Below are 25072 nucleotides of genomic sequence, written 5' to 3' on the forward strand. Positions count from 1 at the left end.
CAACAGATTTGACAGATTTATCAAATCTGTGTTGGAAAAATTTAAAACATGTTTTTTCAATTCATTCAACTAGTGTAAAACCATAGGGTCTAAAGGCCAAAAAAGCAGTAAGATGAACCTTTCAGAAAATATTTAAGTGAGGATACCTCTAGCTCCAAAAAACTCAAAAACTGAACTTATCCAAAAAACTGAGCAGAAATCCCATCAACAATGTTGCAAATTAACAAGAAATGACACATTTGAAATATAACTCTAAAATATTCATAGATTTATTATTATTACAAAATGTTATATTTTTTTTTCTTACTTATCAAGACTGAAGATGAATGAAATCACATTCCAAACTTCTCAAGGCTGTGTTGGCTTAAGAGAAAACAACATAAAATAGGACTTGAAGAATGAAAGTTGAAAACACGTCCTCATAAAGACATCCGTCAATGTCTAAATGTGGCGGAAAGGTCGTTTGGGTTGATCAAATAGGCTAACAAAGCCTGACTTTTCAACGTCTTTGTATAGGCTAGATTTGGATGTAATGTTTTAGCTTAAAAAGTTACACTTCCAACGCACTTTTTTGGGCCTCTGAAAAACAAGGACTGGCCAACCTTATAAATCCATACTGTCCATGGGTGCCCAGGGTGTGGAAGAAATGAGGAGGAATAGAGAAAATCATATCCTGAATAATACACAACACATTTCTTAAAAATAAAATACTTTATTCATACATGACAATATATTCAGTTTTAAATTATACTTATTTCCAATCATTTTTGGGGGGGGAAATGAGCAAACAAAACTTTGGACCACATCCATGTGTATACACATTTTTTCTTACTATGAGAAATAGGCTGCAAAAGTCAGAGAACCCACAGAAAATTGAGGTTTCATTGATCAGTGGAGGGTTCAAGAAGAAACCACATTTCACTTTTTTTCTGGAAGACTGTTCATCTCAAACACAAGAAACAATGCTGACATTTTCGCTTTTTCCTTGATTTCTCATCTTTTCTAGCCAGACCTTTTTTCTGTGTTTGCTACTTGCATGGCGGTAGATTTATTTCTTCTCTCCCTGATGTTCAGTTTTTGTGAAGCATTTTATCACCTTTATTCTTTGATAGCTGATCTACAGGGTCAGGTACGAGCAGTTTTCAAACCCAAAATCCATCATTAGATAATAAAGATATAAAATGATTTTAAAAAAATTTTAAAATGCTGTTCCTGTGATTTAGCTTGAGAGCCAAATTGAAAATGAAATATGGGCACCTTATGTGAATTTTCCACTCTGATCATTTTTCCTTTGCTCTGAGGTACCAGCCTATGAGAGCAAAGCTTTTGTTCCCTTTATCATTCGCTGTTCATTTGTCTCCCAGCAGGAAAAGCCGTGTTAAGATAACGCCATCCTATCATCTGATTGTCTTATCAAACTTGAGAGACACAGCACCCCAAGTCACTGTGATGAAAAGGTTAAGCACTTCAGTCATCTTTGGTTATAGCTTGCTGCTAAAACACTCTTTTTTTTCAGTAGATTATTTAGATTTTTACATGTTTACTTTGTTATTTTTCTACTCATATATAATATTACTCAAGTTCTGGTTAATTTCTTATGGCCTCTTCTCAGCATTTCAAGTGCAAGAGTGTGCAACCTTTACGCAGCATTTGACATCGAGGTCAGTTGTATTGCCCCACTTGAACTAAAAGACATTTAGTTTGGTTTAGAAAGTGAAAACACGGACACCATTAATTTGTTTGCTCTCCCACTAGTCATGACCGCAGCAAATGCCATCACCTCAAAGAAGTGGTCGGCCGTCCTCACTTTTATTTGTTTGTTTCTTTGGAGAGTGTGAGAAGTTCTGGAGCCTGACTGCAGCGGACATTGCATTTGTGCAAGGAAGAGGGGCGGGGGGCGGCCACCATGCAGAAGGAGAAAGCTATAGGGAGCTAGCAAACAAGTTAGCTGGTGACAGAGCGGGGGGTTGAGGAGGTGGTGATGGTGCTGGGAGGGGTGGGGATTCATTTAGCCAGGCATAGCTGCTCTTGTTTGTGGTTGTCCCTGACAGCGTCGGCACCGCTGCTCCAAAGCACCTGTGTTTGCTCACTAGCTTTCCCCCAATCTGCTCAAAAAATGCTGTGAGCATGTCACATGGTGGCCAGATAGCCTGGGCACCATGGGAATACAAAAGCCGGGGCTTTTAGAACAGTTAATCATTAATAGAGGCATCTCTTTTGTTCCCATTCAGCTCCGTGCTGACAGAGGCTTTGATATTACATATAGCAGACAGGTCAGACGTAGATATAGCCAAGTGCATCGACAGGAAGGAGCTTTCAGCTCAAATGATGCAGGGAGATGAAAGTGAGGCTGCCTGGATGTGTCTCTTCATAGGAACATCCATGAATTTCTGTAGAGGATGGAAAGAACAGTGACATAGAGTGACATTACAGTGCATTACTATGTTTTAAATTAACAAACACTGATCCCCTTGATTGATCATTATCCTGAGACCCAACAGTCTCTTCACAGAGACTAGCCTTGTCACTCGGTTTTGAAACCTACGGTTTGTACACAAGGTTTTCAAAAAAATAATCATGACACAGCAATAACTAAAGGGAGATAATCTGGATCTATTTAAACATTGTGAGGTTATGGTGACATATTCCAGCTGACAGATGATAAAGCTCCTTTTGAAGTATCTTCATGTGACAACTACAGTGTAGATGCTTCATGTTCTGAAATTTGATTCACATTTTACGTCTGTCAAGAACAAGATTGCAAAACAGAGAGTTTTAAATGGACAATTAAAGATGCAGTATGTAACTTCTATTTGAAAAATATGTTTTTTATGTACTTGTTCAAACTGTTACTCTGTCGTGGCAGTAAAATTTACAGATAAATGCTCAAAAACATTCACCTGTCTCTGCCTTCTTCCAGTGTTCCCAATAGTATCAGCGTAAATTTGGTCAGAAACAACCAATCAGAGTAAGGAGGGGTGTCCCAGTGCTGCTAATTATGCTTGTCTACATGCTGCCCACATCCTCCCCCTTTTTCTCTGCTATACTACAGCTTCTTCTCGACAGCAGAGCCTGCCATGACAGGTTAACATGGCCACCAATGATTGTGGATAAACAGTAGTCCCGTTTTTTTGTGTTTTTTTGCCATTAGTAAATTGATCAGCATGTATATGAGCATGTTTGACAGCACTAAGACCCTCCTACTGGCTCTAATTGGTTGTTCCTGAAGAGATGCATTTCTGCAGATGACAATAGTAGCACTGAGAAGAGGTCTCATGTCATATTGCCACAACATAGTGACAGTAGTAACAAATATAAATGTCACAAAATATTTTTTTATAAGAGTTACATTCTGCCGCTTTGGTTAGTTTTTAACACATTTCGGCTGAAAAATTAGAAGCATTTGATGTCTTACCTGACTAGAACTATTAATTTAGCAATTTACTATAAATTCAGATCATTTAGTCCCACTGCAGCTACTGACTAGTTTAAAAGGGGCCAAAGCCAATTCAGACTTTTGCCATTTTTGAGCAACTTTAATTTTAAAGACATTTCAGTGGATTGAGCAATCGCTACAAACCTTTGATAATTATGTTTTAGACAATTATTTGTAATGAAGCTGATGACTATTTATCTATCAGTATTAATATTAATGGATACTTTCCAACTCTGTAAGTGGCAGTACTGAAACTAAAGTTTGTCAACCTGAAAGAAGATGCGTTTGGTCAGATAAAGAGCATCAGAGTGTTCGGTGAACTGGAATGGAAACTGTGTCGAATAGTTCATTGGGTGAAACTTTTTTATTGTCATTTAACCCAGTTGGACCTTAAATAAGACCATGTGCTGCATGAAAATCACACAGCAAAGTGTTTTCCAATCATCACACCACTTTCAACTGAGTGCAAAATATCTTGCTGTAAGAAAGGTCTCCAGAATTAAAGTTAGCTGTGACACTCCAGCAAGTGAATAGAGCCTAAATATGTACAAGACTGCTTAAATTGACATTGAAAATAATTGGAAAAAAAATCATCAACCAAAATGTATTCGAATCAAAAGGCTTGACTTATTTTGTTGGCTTAAATTAGCATTTGATAAAAACTCAATTAATTAGGATAATTAATTCCAACTGTTTGAATTAATTTGATTTCCTTTAATCCTATCACATTAAAAATCTATAGATTAACATTTTATTAAATGCTATTAAAAATATTTGTATTTCATTTTTACACAGCTTAATCCCCCAAGACGGAAGAAGTCTGTACTGGTAATGGTCTCTGACCTACTAGCAATTACCTTTAGCTTCCAGGATGGCAAATCAGTATTGACAATGTCATGTAGTTAGATATGTGCTGCTTTTAGCATTTTAACAGAAAATAACCCTTTCAATTTTATTTTTTTATTGTTTTGTTTTTTTTTGCATCATTAACAGAAGTAAAAATTAAAAACTGATTGGCATGATGGCAACTAAAAAGGGAAAGGCTTTGGGACAGTCCTTGCAATTAATTAACATCCCTTAATCTCAGTTTGCTCTTCATCTTGAACCGTCAATGAGAAATCTGGGACTCATTTCAAGTTGGTCGAAGTCGACTTTGGAGCAGCGGAGTAATACAAATGCATGAACTTGCTTTCACAAAGCAGGGACAGATTTATCTAGAAGGGGGAGATTAGATTTGCTCAGCCACATTCATATAAAAAGCTCTGAAAGGGTCGGAGACAAACTCTTATATACCATTTACCTCAGCATGCCGATGGTTCTTTATTGAAACTTTGTTTCGACCCCGCCCTACCCTCTCCTTCAGTGCTAATAATACTGTATGGAAAGCTGAAGAGGATAGTGGGACCACAAACATTTACGGCTGAAAATGCAGCACAAGTGCAGGCAAAGTGGCCACTCGATCTCGGATGCTCAGTGTGCCAGGAGTCAATCATTAACATGGCACTTTTAGTGATATCTGCTCTCTCTCTGGCACTGAGTGGAAGGCAAAAGATAAATGAAGGTTGTGTTTCAGGGAATGAAGTAAGGCTCCAGCTAACAAACTTTAGGTGCTTTAGCAAACATACCAGCCCACACATCGGCTCTTTTTGAGAGGATTCTAGTCAGTTCAACCTGGCCAACAATGGTGAATGCTTGTGCTTGCGTCACCAGGAGAAATTTGCTAAAATGTAATGATATGTTGGTTTCTGATATTTGTTATTCATTTGGGAATGGCACAAATGACAAATAACACCTTTCAGTCATCCAACATTTTCTTTTCTTTTCTGTTTCAACTTGATCCAAGCACTTAACCAGAAAATAAAAAAGGACGTCTTTGTCTTGTGAGAGTGTCATGCAGCTATAAATCTTCCCCTGCTTCCATGCAGCTCAACTTCTCCACAGTGTTTTTTATTTGCTAACCCTGGTCACCAGCGATAAGGGCCACTGATGTCCCTAAACTGTACTAACTTGCCTTGACATGCACATATGTACTGTGGAACCTGAAATAGGAGGGAAATAATGACAAATAAAACAAGTAGTAAATAAAATCCTCTGTTTCATTTTTAAGAAAATGATCTGGTTGAATTGAGTCAAATGACAGACTGAACAAGTGTGTGTCTCAAACAAAAGTTCCTGTTTCAAGTGGGAAGGAGAATTGCTGATGGATGGCTTGGCAAACATAGTTGACATACCTGGGCAATGCCACGGGCCGGTCACAGCCCAGGACTGAGGGGGACATTGTGTTTGAGTTTTTGTGAGCGTGAGTGCGTCAGCGAGGCTCCTCCAGAACTATCCCTCTTCCCTCCGAGGCTTCCTCTCCCTCCTCTCCTCCGCTCAGGCCGTGGGGATCACTTCAGTCAGCAGAGCCCTGTTTGACAGAGACACAGCCTCCATATAAATCCCATCCTCCTATTTATTTGATGTGCAGTTCTACTAGGAAGCCTTCGATCCGTCCTCGGGGAGCCCGCATCTCAAAACACTCAAATAGTCTGGGTGTGCAGATAAGCTCGGGGCCGGAATTATACTCCCAAATTCACAAATCCTCACAGAGCTTTTTTTCTCTTCCCGTTTTAAATCACATTTACAAAGAAATCTGCATCATATGAACTAACTATTCCACCAGAAAATGTTTTGATACTTTAACAGGTCTTAGTATTCATTTGTGCAATTAAAATACACAAGGAAAAATGTGGAGGAAAAATAGTTTTTAGCGCATCTTTCTGAAGTGGGGTTTGGACTGTGAGATGGGTCAGTGCAGCCCTGTTGAAGAGGGGTAAACCTTTGTGGAGAACACCCAGGAATGTTTAGTTAACTCGCTTGTCACATTCAAGTCTGTATGTCAAAGGTGTTTACTGGGTGTTGACATTAATAGGCTGCTTAAAAGGTAAATGATGGTACACTGGTGTCTAGATGAGGTATATGCTGAATACATTTTCTTTCTCTTTTTTTTGTTGCAAAAATTAAAAAATTGAAAAGTCTAAACAGAAATTGATATGCACATAAAATAAGAAACCAAAAGAAATCTTTATTTTAAGTTGCTACAAATTTATACACTTTCACTAAAACATATATCACTCTAAAAGCTTCAATACATATAAAAGGGATTTTAATTAAATTATATGCATGCAACTAAAACGTGCTCAGTTCTCATTTAACTTGCACACTTTTTTTAGAAGCACAAGTAAATTCTTTGAATTTTGGTTGACCCCCAAAATAAAGTACATATATATATAAAAAATAAACATCCAAACTGGGTCACAATAACCAGTGGTTATGGCAACCCTGGACTGGACCAAAGCAATGACCCTCACACTGGTTAAAATTTTAGAACAGTGCTCAAAATGTTTAAGTAATGGAACACTGTGAAGTACATGCATATTTAAATGTATTATTATAATGTGAAATTACAAGGCATTTTGTTCAATAATTTGATAAATTTTTATTGAATAGATCAAATGCATACATAATTGTTTTCATAAATTTTTAAACAAGCAATAATCTTTCAGCACATATTTTCCAAACTGTTTGAGTTAAACAGCAAAATCTTACATGTAGCAATTTTAAAACGGCAGTAAATTTTATTTTATGCCTCTTTTCTGCTCTTATTAATAATATTATGCAAACAAAGCATAATAACACAGGCATTTAGTTTTATGATGCAACAACATGTAAATCAGCTGATAATGTGCAGAACAATTTCCCTTTATGTGGCACCACAGCAATAAAATATAGTGAGTAAGTTGGTGAAGGGCAAACATGAGACATGTAATATAAATTTAAATGTTGGCAGATCTAAAATGACTCTCAGCATATATATATATATATAACCACCATAGTTTAAAACAGAAATTAAAAGCATTATGCTTCACATTCACAGTTTGTCTGAACTTAATTTTAACATTTAAAAAAATATGAACATGTCTCAATTTTAAGATTAATTTTCTTTTTATAATGTACTTGCAACCAAGAGGATCCTTGCAAATCGCCCGTCTGTCTGTCTTTCTGCTTCTCTGTGCTTCCTTCCATCTGACCACCCACTGAGAGGCTTGTGGTGAGAAGAAAGTGTTCCTCACCTCATCCTGGCACCTCTACACTGACCCTACAGGTGACAGCTAACCTGTTGAAGTACCTGGACATCCAATTAGTTTGGGTCACATCACCTCCACGTTTAGCAACTGAACCAAACACCAGGGAGAGAACCATGGGCACCCCTCAGACTGTTTCAGGTAAGTGGAGCTGTGTTGTAAGTTTCCTATGACTCACACAGCTCTTTTCTCCACCCATGAATGCTGGAAGATTGTAGGTCGCGGTTAACTTTAGAAACGGAGTCCTCTCAGCTCATAAATTACACGGCAAAGGACAACCTTAAGCGGTGTTGAAATGCCTCGAACAGAGCTTTATTTCAGCGCTGCTGGAGCGTGAAGCTGGGAGCACCACCCCACAAGGAGCCTAGCTCTCACAAGCACACATAAGACAGCTATTTATCTTGCCATACCTGAGGTCTGACATGCTGGCAAAGCACTGTTGGTGCACCAAAGGCGGATGCAAAAACAAGCACTTGCTGTTTCCTAATGATGCTGGGTTTTTAGGGTGCTTTCACACCGTGTCATACCTTTTTCTTTTCTTTTTTTGCAATAATGAAGTCTGGCCCCACATTTGAAATTTCACCCCCCAACCAACAAAAGGGTTTTCCTTCCTGGGACCTGCCTTGGCACAGCTTCTGGCACTTTGAAATCTGATCTGATAGATTAAGAGCTTAGCCATTAGAATAAACCATTGTGGAGTCATTATGAGTCGTATTTTCATGCTGGCGAAAAAAAGAACAGTTTTCATGCTGCGTCTGTGAGTAGAAAAGGCTTTTTGTAACCACAGATCATCACACTGTTTAAATACATTTTAACCCCAGTGAAAAAAAGGAAGATTACACAACATTTGAGCTTTATACAAATGTGACAGTAAAAACAGGCAGTGAACATCTTTTCTTTTTTTTTTTTTTTTTTTTCAAAGGGCTGCTTCACAACATCATATTGTGTCGAAATCATCCTGAGTCTGACCACCCAAGGGGTCCTGACACCACAACCTTTACAGAGGGGGATGGGTCTCTCCGTGTGTTTGTATTTTGTCAAGTGTCTGCTCACATGCATGAATACGCTCTTCCGTCTTATGTGTATTGATCCTCCTATGCATTTCACTGCTCCTCTTTTTTTGTTTGTTTGTTTGTTAGAGAGCCTTTCCTATTCTTATTTTTTTTTCTCCACAGCCCTGGCCTCGAAATCGGCCTGCTTCGACTTCCTGCCACATAGACGATACCACACGGACTGAGTGGTAATATACATTCGGCAGAGAACAGTTCAATGTAAATGCAAAACAACCAAATGGCTCCTATACCGGTCTTATTTTTCCCTCTGAAAGTTTCCTCTTTTAACTTGAAGTCTTTGTTTGGTTCTTTGTTTGACTATGATCATTTTATTTTCTCTTTTAAAAGAATGTGGTTTTCCTATTAAATCAAGATACAAAAAAGTGGAAGTAGATTCAGACTTTTGAAAACATTTAACATTTTATGAGAATTTCTTTGTTAAACATCTCCAGTATTTAAAATTTCTTATTGTAATTGTTATATATGAGTCATCGGTAATATACTTTGTGTGGATGAAAAACCTCAGAGTGCTCTTAATAATACCACACCAAAGCATTATTTTATGTCTCTGTAAGTCAATAACTGGTTCAAAAACATAAATCTCTAAAAGAAAATTCACAATGCTTTGTAATCCTTTAAAGCCTGAAACAATAAATACATTTCAGAAATTAAGACTTCTAAAAATTGATTTTTAGAAATAATTTTGTTTTAATAACAGCCATTTTCCCCCTCTTTAGTCTGTTGTTGTTTTTGCAGCATAATCAATACCATAGGCTTGTGTGGTAATTTAATTGTCATAGCCAAACAAATTGCATGCATTATAAAGATGATGGCTCCCCTTTACTTTATTGTATTAAAAAAAGTTGTCTTTGACATAGGTACTCGTGAGACCTCTGCCTTTTAAACACAGCTGTTTTATTTGCTTAGCAACATTGTTCCTTATAAAAGTATTAAATGCTGTTTAAAATTTTAAAGCAATAAAAACAGATTTTTAAATGCATAATTATTTTCAATCTTTGGACAGCGCAATGTTTTTTTTTATTATTCCTTGGATTTCTCCTTTTTGTCAGAATTAATATTTCAGGTTTTTTCATAGTTATTATAACCAACAAGAGAAAGAAATTGTAAGCACTTCAGACAGTATATTTACTTAATCCAAAAAATACCCCAAAACCCCAAAAATGTATTTGGGGAAAGAAGCCCTTTTGTAAAGGTCTCAGGATTTGCTTTAAAAAAATTATACATTCGGCTTTAGATTGAAGTTAAAATTCTGCATCTTTATCGCACTCTGTTATTGACTTGTGCTTCTCTCTCGAAGACGAAAAGAGAGGTCAGGCCTTATCCCCCCAACCCCGACCTAAACCCTGCCTTTTATAGCAAAGTGGGGAGCGATTCAACCTTAAACGAGCACACATGCGGGCAACAGAGATACACATGCGATAACCTGTTCAATTAGACAACACCCACCACTACAGGCAAAAAGTAGACAGATAAATGACCATACAGTATGGTGTACAATGGGAATTAAAAGTATAGGGCAGCTGGGCTCTTATCTGGCCAGGGAAGAAGAAACCAGGCAACAAAGGGAGGCCTACGACTAAGAGGCTTGATGCATGGGAAAGCCATGGGCCGGCCATTGTGGCTGCCCTTCTGCTGAGCAAATAGTCCAAACTGTTCATTCCCCATCTCCTATTCTCTCGTCGGTACATTGTTTGTGTCCTTGCATTTCATTCTGACTGGGGAAGATTGCTCTCAGGGCCAGTGAGCAAACAGTCCAGAAAAGAGCCAGCTATCTCCTGCCGTTCCCAGGAGAACTAGCATTTTTATTTCGGCTCCAAGCTGTCAAAGGATTGGAGAGTTTATGTCAGGATCCTGAATTAATTGCTTTAAGCCTCAGGGCCAACGCCGAAGATTTTTTTTTTTTTTTATTACCAAATGTTTTGTAAAATGTTTTCTACCAAATTATGCATTAGCCCTCCTCCTTCTCCTTTTTTTTCCTTTTTTTTTGTTTAGGAGTCGCCAAACATTTGGTATTGGATACATACCGGGATGGTTTGCTGCAATACAAATGATGCGTTTAGATGTTGTTGACAGCACAAAGGCGTGAATGGTGACTGGCTACAGCGCGGCTGTTAAGGATTTGGTAGAGCAAAGGCAAACAGCAAACTTTTTGTGTGGGTGTGTTTTCTTCTATTCCAGGATGGTAAGTGCACGAGCCAAGTCTGGCAATAAAGTGTGTCGGCTTACAGATGCCTCAATAAACCATAGACATTCAGACATTTGGTGGACTGAGCTTTAAAGGCTCTTAAATATTCCCTATATGGCCAAATGGACTTCACAACCGTCTGTCGCCCTTATATTCCTCCCATGCTAATGGTTAAATTATAACAAAACGCAATATATCATACTGGTCTGTCTAAGGATCAATATTTTCCATTCTGCATGTAAATAACTTTGTCAGTAACATCAGCACTGGAAATGTCCACTTTTACACTGATGATATGGTAATGTATATCTCAACATTCACATCCAAGCTGGCCCTCATTCAGCAGGAATTGGCTTTTGAAACTGTCCAATCAAATCTTAGTCACTTAACCTGCCACCCATTACCACCATTCACAGTTCATAGATGGAATGTGAAGTACAAATGTGTGGGAGTTACTTTGTGATTATTATGTAAGTCATGCCGCAGCTTCATCTCAAACAAAAACTGACATTTCTATTTCAGAATGAATTCCTGTTTTCCCATCGAACCTTTCAAGAGACTCAATAGTATTTATGCAGCAAAAATTTACAGGATTTGCATTCCAAAGTTTTGGTGCTAACTCGAAAGATCCATCGAGAGTTGAATGAGTGAGTCGGACCATCAGCATACTTTGGCCTGAAGATCAAATGGAAAAAGGTTGTAGTAGGTACAAAATATAGTAGGAAGCTTTTCTATTTAGGGCCTAAGGTTTAGGACTAAACCTCTAAAATTAACTTTCATCCAGTACAGGAATGTTCAGAGTGGAATGATGTGCACTCTTTTGTTTGTACCAGTTACAATTATTTTAAATTAATTTACATAATCTGTAGTAGATCTAACATTTCTTTGTTAAATCACCTGAAAGGCCAAACAAAATAATCACAAAAGGTTTGTCTCATTATCTGCTATCAGGGATTATACACCAGCATTCTACATTCAGACATTTCCCTTAAATAATTAGAGAAATTTCAGAATGGAGTAATGTTCATCAATCAAATGTTCTGCTTTATCTGTTTTAGCTGAATAAAACTAGAAAATCCATGAACCACTGAAGCCCCAGAAGAACTGTAAAAGTGGATGCCATTTGCATAGACATGACAACAGACAGTCTTATAGTGTTTTATAATCTCTTCCAGTTTGAAGTACATAAAGTAAGAAAAAGAACACAAAAAAATAGCAGATTCTTGGGGAACCCTAACAGACAGAGCTGCATTTTCTGATCTAACCCGATTCACCCTGTCATGTAATTCTGGACATGATCTTTGATTATGTTTTGAATTACTCTTCAGTTACATTAATCAAAAGCAATCTTTATATTTCTGTTGCTCAAGTATACAGATGGGTGTTTTAACATGGAAATGTTGCTAAATAACAGAAGTCATCTTATTAGGGTGATGACCGGAGTCTCTGGGTAATATGTGTTGAGTTGGAAATATCATTTAACCAACTCTTGATTTATGTCAGGGACACAACAAAAATAGGTCGTTTAGGTAGTCCATAAACCCCAAAAGAGCATTCCAGCTGGATATCATCAGCTTAGAGATGACAGACATTAATTATAGACTCTTATAGTCTGTCCTAATAGAAGTACAAAGAGTAAGAAAAGAGTAGAGCCCAGAAATGAGCCTTGAGAAACGCCACAACATAGTGTTGTCTTTCCAGTATTACCCGAATCACATTTCTGACATTGAGAGATCTGTCAAAAATGTACAAAAGAATCTATTAAAACACAACTGATGATCACAATCAAATGCCTCAGTATGAAACTCTGATCAGCAAGGATATAGCCCAAAACAATGGCTATATTTATGTCTCTAAAGAGTGATGGAGTTAAGAGTCCTAGTTATGTGCATTATCTCAAAGCCTATAAGTTCTAGGTACTATTTTAGATAGAATTTTGTACTTTGAAATAAATTTTAAAAGTGGGACACACGATTGGCTGCTACATGCTTAATGTCCTAATGACTGACAATATTAGGAGTATTGTCTCGCTTGAGCATTTTCAAAGAACGTCTTATTTACTTAAATTAAGATTGTGTATGCATGTGTTCTTTGATTGTTCTAATTTGCGGTCTTAATCATTAATGCTGCCTGTCTTGCTTAGGGGAGTCTTAAAAAAGAAACTCTTAATGTAAGTGACATATTTGTAAATAAAACAAAGTAAAAATGAAAACCAAAATTTGTTTCTGAAAAGTTTTTTTGGGCCTCCAGGCAACACATTATGCACTATGGCGTTTGGTGAATGTGATCAAGCAATTAAGCAAAACTTCCACCTGAAAAACAACTTCAAATCTAGTCACTAACAGTTCCCCAAATGAGAGGCCTTGGCCTCAGTGAGAGACCGTTGAGGCACTGTCACAACATGATTAATCTCTTTATTGTTGTCACTGATTAAAGTGACAATAAAAAGTGGAAACTTTTAAAGTACTTCCAGCTTATCAAAAATTAGGAACCAAATTAGTGTCAGGGAACAGCCTGTTACTGTAAAACTTGTTCATTGGGTTTTAATGTCCTGCACTATTTGTAGGAAACATCACAATGAATGTTATGTCACTCTAAGCTTTGGTGAATTTACAATTCTTGCTGATCAACAAATATAGCCAGACTTAGTATTAAGGCACTCAAGGGAGGAAGAGCTTAAAGACTAACTTTGGATTTAATTTCACAGCAGTTAATGCTTGGATATGTTTGTGCTTAATTGGCAGAATTATCCTTTTGATACAGTTAAAATTAAAACTTCTGGCATCTTGAACACTAAAATTTTATATTTTCTATTAATCGTAAATAAACAACTCATTCAAGCCAAATTTATCTTTTGCTGTTTTAGTGACTAAATAAATGTTTTTTACTATTGAACATGGAATGGCAGTCCAACAGTTATAGCCTTTGAAACCACACATCAGCAACTGAACTTTGAGCCAACATCTCTCTTTCAAAGGGGTTGTGTAATGTAGTTGGCCATTATATTTGCATCCAAAATTTATTTAGCAGTATGTTGCAGGGCTGCATTGTGTTATGCCATTTGTTTGAAAAAGCCCCTTTACAATCCTCCTGTCAGTTTCTAACACCTGACTTTGATAAATCAAAGTGGCAATACTAGTATCACACAGTCATGTGACACTAAAATGTAACTTAGTAAATTAGAATAAAATAAAAATATATATATCCAGTATTTATTGCTGGATTTCAACAAGAAAAGATTTATCATACATATATTTTAATCATTTAGCAAAGGAAAACTTATAATTCCCTTTCTCAGATAATTAGACTGATTGTGGTCCAAATTCACCTATAAAAACACATGTTGTCTTTCATTTGGAAATCAAAGCTCCCAAAGTGTGGAAGGAAAAGTGGAAAGGCATAAAATTCCTGATACTTAAGGTTCAGTGCAAAGTTTCTATAAACACCAATGAATTTGATGAGTAATGTCACCTATTGGTGTTGGTCCTCTGTGTTCTATAAAGTTGAAAGTCAGTTCAGCTGTCTACCAGAAATGCTCAATTCATTTTCCACTAGAACTTGGCACCGATCCACACGGCCAAAAGTACAAATAATTGCTTTAATGATGGGATCACTGATCCTGATTGGCCAGGAAACTTGCCCGACAAGACTCAAAGAGAAGCCATAATATAATGTCAATAAGAAGGTGAGACACCAAACCAAACAATCCAGAAGAACTAAAAACTACTATTAAGGCAATCTGTGCTTCCTTAACACCTCAGCAGAGCCACAGGCTGATTGCCTCCATGCCACACTGCTTTGATGCAGTAATTCATGCACATACTTCCCGTAGGCTGAGGTTACTGTCAACATTTTTCATTGGCCTTCTGTAGTATTTTAATTTTTCTGAGCAGAAAGTAGGGTTTTCAACAGCTCTAAATTATAACAAAATGCATCCCTCTGCATGATAAATCCAGGTTTTACATGTGAATGGCTTCACCTTTTAAATTTAGTTACTGAAATCATTTATTATCCTGCATGTGTAGTCATTGAGCTGTTCTGCAAAATGTTCACCTCCTCTTTGTGTAATGAAGCATGCACAATTTCCTTTTGCACATGAAAGCAACTGTGTAATCGTGTGTTTATGCCCACAGCTAATTTAACTGTGTGATGTGCAACATGTCCGCCTTCATGTTTTATCTTTCTATGTGCCACTTAAAGATAAGAGTGCCACAGCTCTGACCAATAAATCTGCCGGTTGACTCCTTAATCTGAAAGGATATTGGGTGACAAATGGCGAGATGTTGCTGTCAGCGTCAAGCAGGCGAGGGTTAAATAGTGTGTATCAGGGGACTACTCTGCTGTCAGGGAAAACATACAGGATTCATCCTTCACCATAATCTGCTCAGCAGCCTTATAGACACCTCCCAGCTTTCCTCAATCCTTCATCCGAGCATCCGTCTCCCCTTTATAAATAACACAGTCATTTATATGGAATTAAATTGGGGATTAATTTGATTCAAGTCAGGGTATGGGAATTCATTAGTGAGCTGACAGTGGCTACATACATGGAGTGAATTTAATTTGAATCCCCCAAGGGAGGGACTATACAAAGCTGTGTGAAATAGAGCTCTGAAAGACAATTAGGAATGTTGTTTTTTAAAATTCTGACACCAGCAAAGTGGAACTTTATTGCTGTTGATGGCTTTTCATCATGTTAGGAGCAGCACTTGACGTCTGGTGAAGGTGAATGAAATGGATAGATGATGTTTGGTGTGAACGGAGAGGCTCGGCCTTGTCTCGCGGTACGGATCAAGACCCTTGCATGAATGGGAGGATGTATAAACAGCTTTTTTTTTCACCCAGTTCTGGCTTTCACTCATGTATGATATTAAAATAGGCACATTATTTGAATGTCAGTGATTCTCATGAATGTCGAAATGGCACATCCGTTGCCGTAGTTTCTGACAAGCAGTGCAATGTAAGGCAAATGCATTAAATTCAACTCCCAAGCAGATTAACGAAGTTACCCCCCAGCAGCACACCACCCTTGCTGTTTTCTAAATTGGACAAGTCCCTTTGTAAGATATCCTATCAATGTGCACATGTCTGCATGAGTGAACATATGCAGGACAAAATATTCCGTAGTTTGTTATTCCAAGGACAGCACCGGGGGCACACAGGCTTGTTTGCCTTTGCAGAGAGAGGAGATTGGATTGGGGGTTTAAATGAATCGCTGGCGCACTACGTTTATAGGTTTCATTAACTTTTAATGAGTTGGATGTCCTTCGATGTGATTGGTTGGCAAAGCTTTGCTTTCACTTCCTGAAACAGGAGCTCAGGAGGGGGAATTGAGGGAATATTGCAGCAACTTGGCTTGCATGTTATGACCATGTGCTGCTAAATGTGCCACTTAGGGTGGAAATGGCTCATAAAAAGTCATATATACGTGGTACTATTCATCAGCTGCTTCTGAGAGTGGAATCTGAAACCTGGATGTATCGAGTCTCGAGGGGAATAAAGAAACCACGGCAGATCAATCACAGTCTAGCAGGCATCCTTTTACCTCTCCTGACTGACATATCGTTTTATGGTGGCTCTGGCAGCAAGGTTTGATCTCAAAGACAGGCGCGAGGCCCAAAGGGAAATGCCTGTGGAATTGTCAAACAGGGGCTAGAAGCACAAGTGAACACAAATGCTTCCAGCTGATGCCTGACTTTATATTAATCTCCATCCAATATAGTATTTTTCTGCCTGGATGATCACACTTTTATTATCTTGCATTGAGGATTTTGTTGAGGGTTTTTTTTCTGGATGCTTTATGCCTTGAGAAGCTCATCTAACCCTCCCTTCTGGGCCTCAACTCAGAGCTCGTTTGAAACAAAAGCTTTGACGGCATCTCAGTTTTACCTCCGTCTATGGAACTCTCCAATTCAGAAGTTGAAATCTGGTTAACAACGATTGATATCCACTGGTTTCTTTGAGACTGTTGCTTTTCAGTTTGCATGATGAGAATAAACACTGACCATCCATCCACTTCCAGAAGCATAAAAGCAGCAGGGCATAGAGAGGCACCCCGTCCAGGCCTGAATGGATTGCCTTTAGGTCACTGCATATCCCACCAGCTGTTGCCTCACAGTACTCAATGGGCATTGTTGATGGCTCTTTCTGTCTCCCTTCTCTGTTTTCTCTCTCAGGACTTGAAGGAGTCCTGCACTGGAATGTCACAGAGTCGTGTCAGAACTGAGTGCAGACACATCACAGATAGCATCCGCTTTCTCACCCTGTCCATCGGGCCTCCCTCTCTTTTTCTGCACTTTTTGTCACAAATCCACCATTTCAGGTCATGAAAATTTATCATCTCCATGTTTCGACATGCACTAAATCATTCCATTGTGGCAGTCAAGAAAACAAAGCATGACGCTTTAAAAATAGATATTTACAACTAATAAAATAATGTCAATAATAATTTGAAGGTGGGAGGGGGGGAAGCAAGCTTTCATTAAAAATGTTTTCACAAAAAAACATTAACAATGAAACAATGATGACTGAAAATAAAGGAAGATTTTTTTTTTTTAATTCGAAAGCCTTTCGGGAATAACGTCCAAGACGCAAGATATTGATGAGAAATAAACCCTGCAAATGTACATTTTGGCCATATAATTTAATGTTTTGTCAAACAAATATGATCCAGCTGTAATGAAATGACTCATCAACTCTCATAAGGTAAAAATGTTCCTGTCAGAAAGCTGTTCACCCCCAAAATGTATTGTTTTATGTGAAAAGACCAAAACAGACATGTCAACTTATTCACTTACAGTTTTTTTTTTATTTTTCGTTTTTACAAATATAATAAGTTGCCAGGAAAATATTATGTTATTAATACATCTAAAATTAATGATAAAATTATATTCTGAACCTATTCAATAAGCCAGAAGGCAGCAAAAGTTGCTGTTGGTTTAACAACAAAAACAATCAGTGAATTGGAAAGAAATTTTGTTTGCAATATATTACATTTTAATTTTTATATGTTATTTGGTAAAAAAAAAAAAATGTAATACAAGTGCATGGACATTTGGGTTTATGATTGATGTATTTTGGACTGCTATGTAATAGAACCTATATTTTTTGTTGTTGGTTTAAGTTTAGTGCCTTTACGATATCAACTTCAATCATGTAGTGTTATTATTATTATTATTATTATTATTATTATTATTATTATTATTATTATTATTATTATTTACATCTTAATAGTCGAGATTAGTCAACCTAAACTGTGAAGAACATCCATTTTGAAATGTATAAATAACCTGATAAAAAAATTTTTTTGAAAATGACTAACAGTAATTCTGAAAAACTGCTTATTGATTATTTTTAATCAAAAAAAAATATTTGAACCCCTAGTGTGGTAAATTCAATTTAGCAAATTTAGGCCTGTTGTAAAGCGTATTCTAGGAGACCTTACATTGAAAAAAAAAATAAATGAAATCAAAGTGATTTTTGAAAATGATGAAAGTGAAGAGCAAAAAAAGGAGGGAAAATCGCACACGGTGGATGGAGTGACGGGCACGGAGCGTCTCACCGGGACTGGCCGCCCTGCTGTGAAACCATGGGTGGCTTGGAGTTCTGACTTTGTGGTCCCTTTAATATACTGAGGGACGACAGTTTGCCCTGCTAAGATATAGGATTAGGAGTATGTCTGGTGAAAGAGGAGTTAAGTCGGGCTAGTGTGGACGGTCCCTCCCCTGCAAAAGGCTGAGACAGAATTACAGCTTGTTGGACCGGTGTCCCGCCGTCTCCGTGGAGACAGATCTACTTGGGTGTTCCAGTCCGCGGGCTTCAGCGCACATGCAGCCCACGAAGGTGCGGCAATGCTCTCTCTACGGGATATAGGCCTCATCACATCATGCGACCCCCGTACATAAGTAATATAATAGACCGGGAGAGAGCCACACGTAGATATCGAGCAGTGTTGATTTGACAAAGCCACAATTAATTACTCCAAATTAGCAGATCGTGTCAGTTGAATTATTGTAAAATATGTAAAAAATATATTATGATTCCAATGTTCCCCTCTTTGGGCCTGTATTGACTACGTCAGGAAGTCCCATTGAGCTGACGCCCATGGGTGGATGCTCATATTTGGCTTATAATATGAGTCATTCCTAGAGCACGGAGGCCCAAACTCGCCTTTAAGCTTTAGAATGTCTCACTTTAGAAGATTGATGCAATTAGAAGCAATTAAAAGACATGAGGAAAAGGGGGTAATTGCCAACCATTGTTGCGACACGGATAGTTTATCTTTAAACTCTTTAACTGTGATTATCAGAAATATGCGTTGATAATCCCTGCTCAATGCCCCAGTTTTTCAGACTTTATCAAATGTTGCAAATCTGGATGCAGCCAAATCCTTAAATGGATGTAAAAGGTGCGACTGGGTGTTTTGTTTCCCAGAATGAATGGGGGTCTGATCTGCAGGCCCCTAATCAAGAAATACGCAAATTTGAGCTCAAGAAATGCAAAGAAATCAGGCTAGCGGGTTAAACAAAAAGAAAAAAAAAAGAATCAACAGGCGCGGACATCCTCTTTTTTTCTGTTGCTATAACAACCCATGCGCTGGACTACGATGTTGCTGCAGGGGCGTCTTTCCCCGATTCAAAAACTTGAACAAGAAGTTAAGATAAGAAGAAAAACGCAAATGCAAATGGTTGCGGCCTCTTTGCATATTTCCCCTCCTCTAGAGCAGATCAAGGCTCCTTACCTTTAAGTCTGCGGAGATCCAAAAGATCATTCCCGGTCTCAAAGCGCGATATAAAGGGGTCTTGACCGGGGTTATCCCACCTTCAAAGGGCTGGGGGTAAAAGCCGCTTTCAGAGGCAAATGTTTAATATTGGATGAGGGATTGTAAAAGGGCTCTTCGTTCATTACAGCCTGTTAAAGTTTTTTTTTTTTTTTTCAAAAACACTCGTTTTAAATTCATTATTATTATTATTATTATTATTATTATTATTATTATTATTATTATTATTATTATTATTTAATACGAATTTCTTTTACGCAATTGAGTGGGTTATTTTTGCGGAATGTATAATTCCAACATATATTATTTTCATGCAAATGTTTATGGTTATTTTTGATTCTTAAAAATATGACACTGGCAAAATGCATTAGTTGCATCGAATAACAGCGACACAGTGTCGAGACAGAAGTCATATCCAAACCTATGCGAGCCTATGGGAACGTGATATAAATCAGCCGCACACTGCAAAAAATAGCCAACTGCGTGTCTTCAAGTCCACATTAAGTCTCATTCGTCGGCGAACATGTGTAGACACCCGCCAGTCAATCATACTGTCTGGTTTGAAACAACATGCAAAGCAATATTTGCTGATTCAATGCGCCTGAATAAAGAAAAGAAAATCTGCGAATTTAGATTTAGATTTAATAGGAAAAGATTAAATGTTATTTTGTAATATCGGGTTTTTTTACAGGCGTCTCTCCACCCGGCTCGCAGATCAGAGATAGAGACTCGCTTCCACCACACAACCTGCAGATCTCTTCAACTTTGCACCACATAAATCCAATAGATCTCCTTTCCCCCCCCCCTCCCATGAGCTCGGGATATCGTATAACCTCTGTCGCCCACATTGCATGCACACGAATCGCCACCAATTTGCTTTACAGTTTAAGTAAAAGAATCCAAGTGAAAACGCAATATTTTTTATGGAAAATAAAAGCTCTCGTACCTGTGCAAAATAGCCGGTGCTTGTTGGCAAGCCCCACTGAAGCCCATTGTAGGAGCTTGCCTTCTGCCTTCTGCAAAGGGCTCCAGACATCACAGCATTTATTTGAGCTCAAACTCTGTCACTGTTGACTTTAGCTACAAAGCAAAGATTTCACTGCCACGCTAGTTAAAAAAAATGATTATTTTACAGAGATATCGATCAGCACGCTATAAAAAAAATCAGCTTAGCATTATATGTCTAAAATGAATAGAACGAAATTTAATGTCTGTGTAAATTTACAGAGCCGCGGGCGTCCTATTTAAAGTTTACACTTGTGCAATTTGGTTTGTGCGTGTGCGTGTGTGTGCGTGCGTGCGTGTGTGTGTGTGTGTGTGTGTGTGTGTGTGTGTGTGTGTGTGTGTACTCTTCCTATATGCGGGCATAGCCTCCACTCCATTGTTTACTGGCTTTGTTTATTCGCAGATCACGCTGTTTAAAGTGCGATCTGCAAAGAGGGTCTGGAGAATAAACGCACACTTTTGGCCCCCTACGTGTTCAGAAGTTGGAAGGGGTGACGTTTGGTTATAAAGGGGGCAGAAACTGTCCCCGGCCTTGGATTTGAGTTTGTGACGGTGGGACGAGCTGAGGATGGGGGGGCGAGGGGGAGGTGGTGTTGGATTCATGTAGACGACAGTCAGCCTTCCTTACCTAATAAGAAGGGAGGGTCCCGCTACTTTAAAAATAGGGAGTAGACAATGGAGCCCCAGATTGTGGGAAGAGAAGTTAGAGCATCGCATTCAGGCAGTTCAGTTCCCCAAATCAGGCCTCCTCTGCAGCAGCCATTCTGCTGCACTGCGGGAGGTTGTTCTGTCTGACAATGACACTTAATCTTATTCACTGATCTAAACTTTGCAATGTGTGGAGGGGAGAATGGAAGACACGTTAGAGTGGGAGACTGACAGGCCTGTATGGTGTTTGACTGGCACACTGTATGTGGGGGAATTTGAATGCTTGATTAAATATCCTTACAGCAAATCAGTTTTACCCTGAATTTGCAAGCGTGTCTATGATGGGCTTGCTTTATGTTACTTTCTGCGTGGTGCCCGCAATTCGTAGAGCTTTTTTTTTTTTTTTTTTTTTTTTTGTTTAAATGCATATTATTTTAGGTAAAGAACTAATTCCTCTATGAATTTTAATGGCATTCCTTCCGGACAAAAATGCAGAGTTGTTGATAGGTTAATATCTCCATTTCTGTTTGGGATTAATGAGCCTATATTTGTTCTGTTTGCATTTCCTGGGAGACAAATTGTGAGCATTGTCTCGGTTTTATCCTCCAAAGCTATTAATCCCTCAACTGAAATTATGGGCCTTATTAGGAGAGCATCGCGGCGACAAAAAGTATTCCACAATTTAGAATAACTTTGAATAAATAAAAGTAAGACACCCATACGCTAAGATGTGTACATCTTAACGTAAGTACTGTCTTCTTCTGTTATTTATTTATCTATCTGTTTATTTATTTATTTACGTATTGTTTCATTTTTAAGAAGACTTTTGCATTAACTTTTAAAATAACCTTAGCAATAAAAATAAAATATGTATTACAAGTTTTCTTTGTTCAGCGATAAAAGATATGTTTTCTTTTTAAAATAGCATTAGGAATATTTGTTTTTAGCTTTTAAGCTAATTTTAAAGCAAAACAACATTTCAAATAGTTTTTAGCCATTATTGCTTAACATTTCTAATGCTGTCTATGTTATGTATGGAGATATGCTTCAGGTTTTTTGAACATAGACTTTTATTTGTTTATTTATTTGTTTGGAAAGAATGTTTCATAAACTAGCTATGAAAACCCAAAAAATATTCTCATTTTGGCTGTGATAAATGCCCTAATGGCAACATAATAATAATAATAATAATAATAATAATAATAATAATACATCATATTCGGAAAACAAAACCAATAACACTTTAATATAGATTCTGTTCTTGTCACTACAAGAATACACATATACAAGCCATAAATAGGAATTACACAAATGATTGAACAAATCCTGTGATGCATTTAAGTTCATTTAAGAATCCCGATGAGCGGGTATCAGCTATCTTACAGCAACTTGTTGTTTTATCTTTGGGGTCCAGTCCAGAAGCCGAACAGATCTCGTCACATTTTCATCTTTCTTTTTTTTTTTTTTGTCATCTTTCACATCTTCTCCTTCAAAATAAGCAATTAGGCTACTAACAAACTTGACAACTAAAACGGTGGCAAACATCAAAAATATCTGAAATACATATTGTACACAAAGTCTATATTTTTTCCGTTTTTGTTTTTTACAAATGTACAAATCTAAGGTGAGGAGAGTCCACGGCGTTTTACGAGGAGTTCATGATCGGCCTGGAATAGACACCCTGGTAGTAAGATGTGTCGGGTATAGACGCGGAATCCAGGCCGGCTTTCCCCGCCATGGAGCCCATCGAAAGCGCCCCGGCCATCGGGGAGCCGTATCCGGAGTAGTGCATCACCTGCTCATAAGTTTTCAAGTCCATTTTGTGATGATGATGATGATGCTGCTGCTCCGAGGACATGAGGTTGTTGATAGAGAACGGGTGGTTGAACGAGTAGTGGTGCTCCGGCTTTAGGTGGGCTTCGTGCGCCAGGACGGAGTGATGTTGCGACATGAGGTGCTGCCCCTGAGACACCGGCGAGGCGGCGGCGGCTGCGGCAGCGGCGACGTGCTCCGGGCTGAGGGCCTGGCTCGCCTTCATGTCCGACAGGGACCTTTTGTGGTCGCTGGAGGAGGAGTTGGAGTGCGGCGACTCGTTGCCGTTGCAGCTCTCCGAGCTGCTGTTGGAGGAGCCGGCGTCGCCCGCCTTTCGCCCGCCGTCCTTCAGCGACATCTTCTTTTCGCACTTGAAGCGCTTCTGCCTCCTCAGGTAGCAGCCGTTCTCGAACATGTTCCCGGAGTCCGGGTGGAGAGTCCAAAAGGAGCCCTTCCCGGGTTTATCAGGCGACCTGGGCACTTTGAGGAAACAGTCGTTAAATGACAGAGAGTGACGGATTGAGTTCTGCCAGCGCTGCTGGTTCTGTCGATAAAAGGGGAACAGGTCCATTATCCACTGGTAGATCTCAGCCAGCGTCAGCATCTTACTGGGAGACTGCTGGATGGCCATGGTGATGAGGGAGATGTAGGAATAAGGGGGTTTGGCGTGTGTGTAGCTCCTGCGGTAGGTCTTGGGGTCTCGGGATCTGTTGATGTTGGACTGTCCGTAAATGGGGCTCATGGCGTTCATGTTGGTGTAAGAGGTGAGAGCGTTCATAGAGGCGGGCTGCGCGGTCATTGGGCTCATGCTGGGGCTCAGCGCTGCGCTCATGGCCGTCATGCCCGCGCCCATGCCGTTCATCGCTCCGGTGCCCGGCGACATGCCCGTCATGGAGGGGCTCATGCCGGTGTTGACGTAGGACATGTTCATGGAGTTGGCCGTCATGTTGGCCGTGGTGCTCATGCCGGACATGCTCATGTAGGTATTCATGGAGTTCATTCCCAGGCCGGTGTTCATGTTGCCAACCGAGGTGTAACACTGTCAGTGTGGAGGGGGAGAGAGGCAGCCATGAGTTTGGCACAGTCAGGAGATAACATGATCAATAATTCCTACACACAAAAGTGTTGTTATTATTACTTAAATCTGTTATAAATCTGATATTGTTATTTAATTAAAAAAAAAGAATAATCAAGTATTAATCAATAAATAACATTTGTTTTAACTAGAGTAATTTAAAATAATTCAAATGTTTGTCAGCACAATATGACAAATAAAACAAATTATAGTAATGCTTTAAAAATGCGCAAAGGCTTTACAAAGCTTCAAACAGCTCTTCCCGTGCGTCTGCAACACATATACAGCATGTGAACCAATTGCCTTGACCTAAACCAAACACCACAGGTGTTTATTGAAAGTAAACGTGGCAAAAAAAATAAAATAAACAAAAAAATAATAATAATCAGTTTTAATATCGCATGAAAAGTTTCCTCCCTCCCCCCCATTACATGTCAAGCAAGTTTGTTAGGATAGGATAGCGCGCTGTGCGGAGATGGGGGAGGATTTGGAGGCGCCTCAAGTCAATATTTGATCACAAAGTTAATATTATCTCAGGGCTAATATTGAGTTGTATAAAATGGGATCGGCTTTAGACCGGGGGAAAATATATATATTTAAGGTACCCACCTCGGGCTCTCCGTAGTAGGTGCTCCAGTCGGTATGTTCGTGTCCTTCCATTTTAACTGCTCCAAGCATCATGGAGGACTTCGACAAAGCGTCTCCCAGCAGAGGAAAAAGCCAAAAGTCTCTCTGATAGCAAATGACAGGGGACCAGTTAGTGTGTTCGGGTCGCGGTCCGTCCCTCCGTCAAGGACTTGGTGCATGTGAGTCCTGCGGAGCCAGCCGTGATGCGCCCGTCAGAGGCTGGAGTCCAAATGACGCTCCGCGCTGCCTGTTAGCGCTGTGATATAAGCTCTGTGCGCCAGGCAAGCCTCCAATCCCTACTTCTACGC

The 25072-nt window shown here is 38.9% G+C and overlaps 1 protein-coding gene and 1 long non-coding RNA gene across 2 annotated transcripts; both read right to left on the reverse strand.

Moving 5' to 3' along the window:
• Positions 1–696: 696 nt before the first annotated feature.
• Positions 697–20683, reverse strand: LOC114133779 (uncharacterized). The gene is made up of 3 exons (XR_003593271.1): positions 20544–20683; positions 5668–5843; positions 697–2390 (listed from the first exon to the last, which is right to left on the reverse strand). It is a non-coding gene; the product is annotated as an uncharacterized LOC114133779 (long non-coding RNA).
• Positions 20684–22468: 1785 nt separating this feature from the next.
• foxa2 (forkhead box A2) lies at positions 22469–25072 on the reverse strand. The gene is made up of 2 exons (XM_027999856.1): positions 24747–25072; positions 22469–24101 (listed from the first exon to the last, which is right to left on the reverse strand). Exons 1-2 carry the CDS (start codon positions 24816–24818, stop codon positions 22896–22898), a joined length of 1278 nt encoding a protein of 425 aa, XP_027855657.1. The 5' UTR covers positions 24819–25072; the 3' UTR covers positions 22469–22895.

Source organism: Xiphophorus couchianus, chromosome 19 (genome assembly GCF_001444195.1).
Source record: "Xiphophorus couchianus chromosome 19, X_couchianus-1.0, whole genome shotgun sequence".
Lineage (NCBI taxonomy): Eukaryota > Metazoa > Chordata > Actinopteri > Cyprinodontiformes > Poeciliidae > Xiphophorus > Xiphophorus couchianus.

What these genes read in the sequence shown, in the direction of transcription:
- foxa2 (XM_027999856.1), bottom strand. Translation starts at nt 24,818, where the DNA reads ATGATGCTTGGAGCAGTTAAAATGGAAGGACACGAACATACCGACTGG. An exon ending in CCTACTACGGAGAGCCCGAG is followed by an intron (nt 24,102 to 24,746) that starts GTGGGTACCTTA and finishes CCACACTGACAG; the next exon opens with TGTTACACCTCGGTTGGCAA.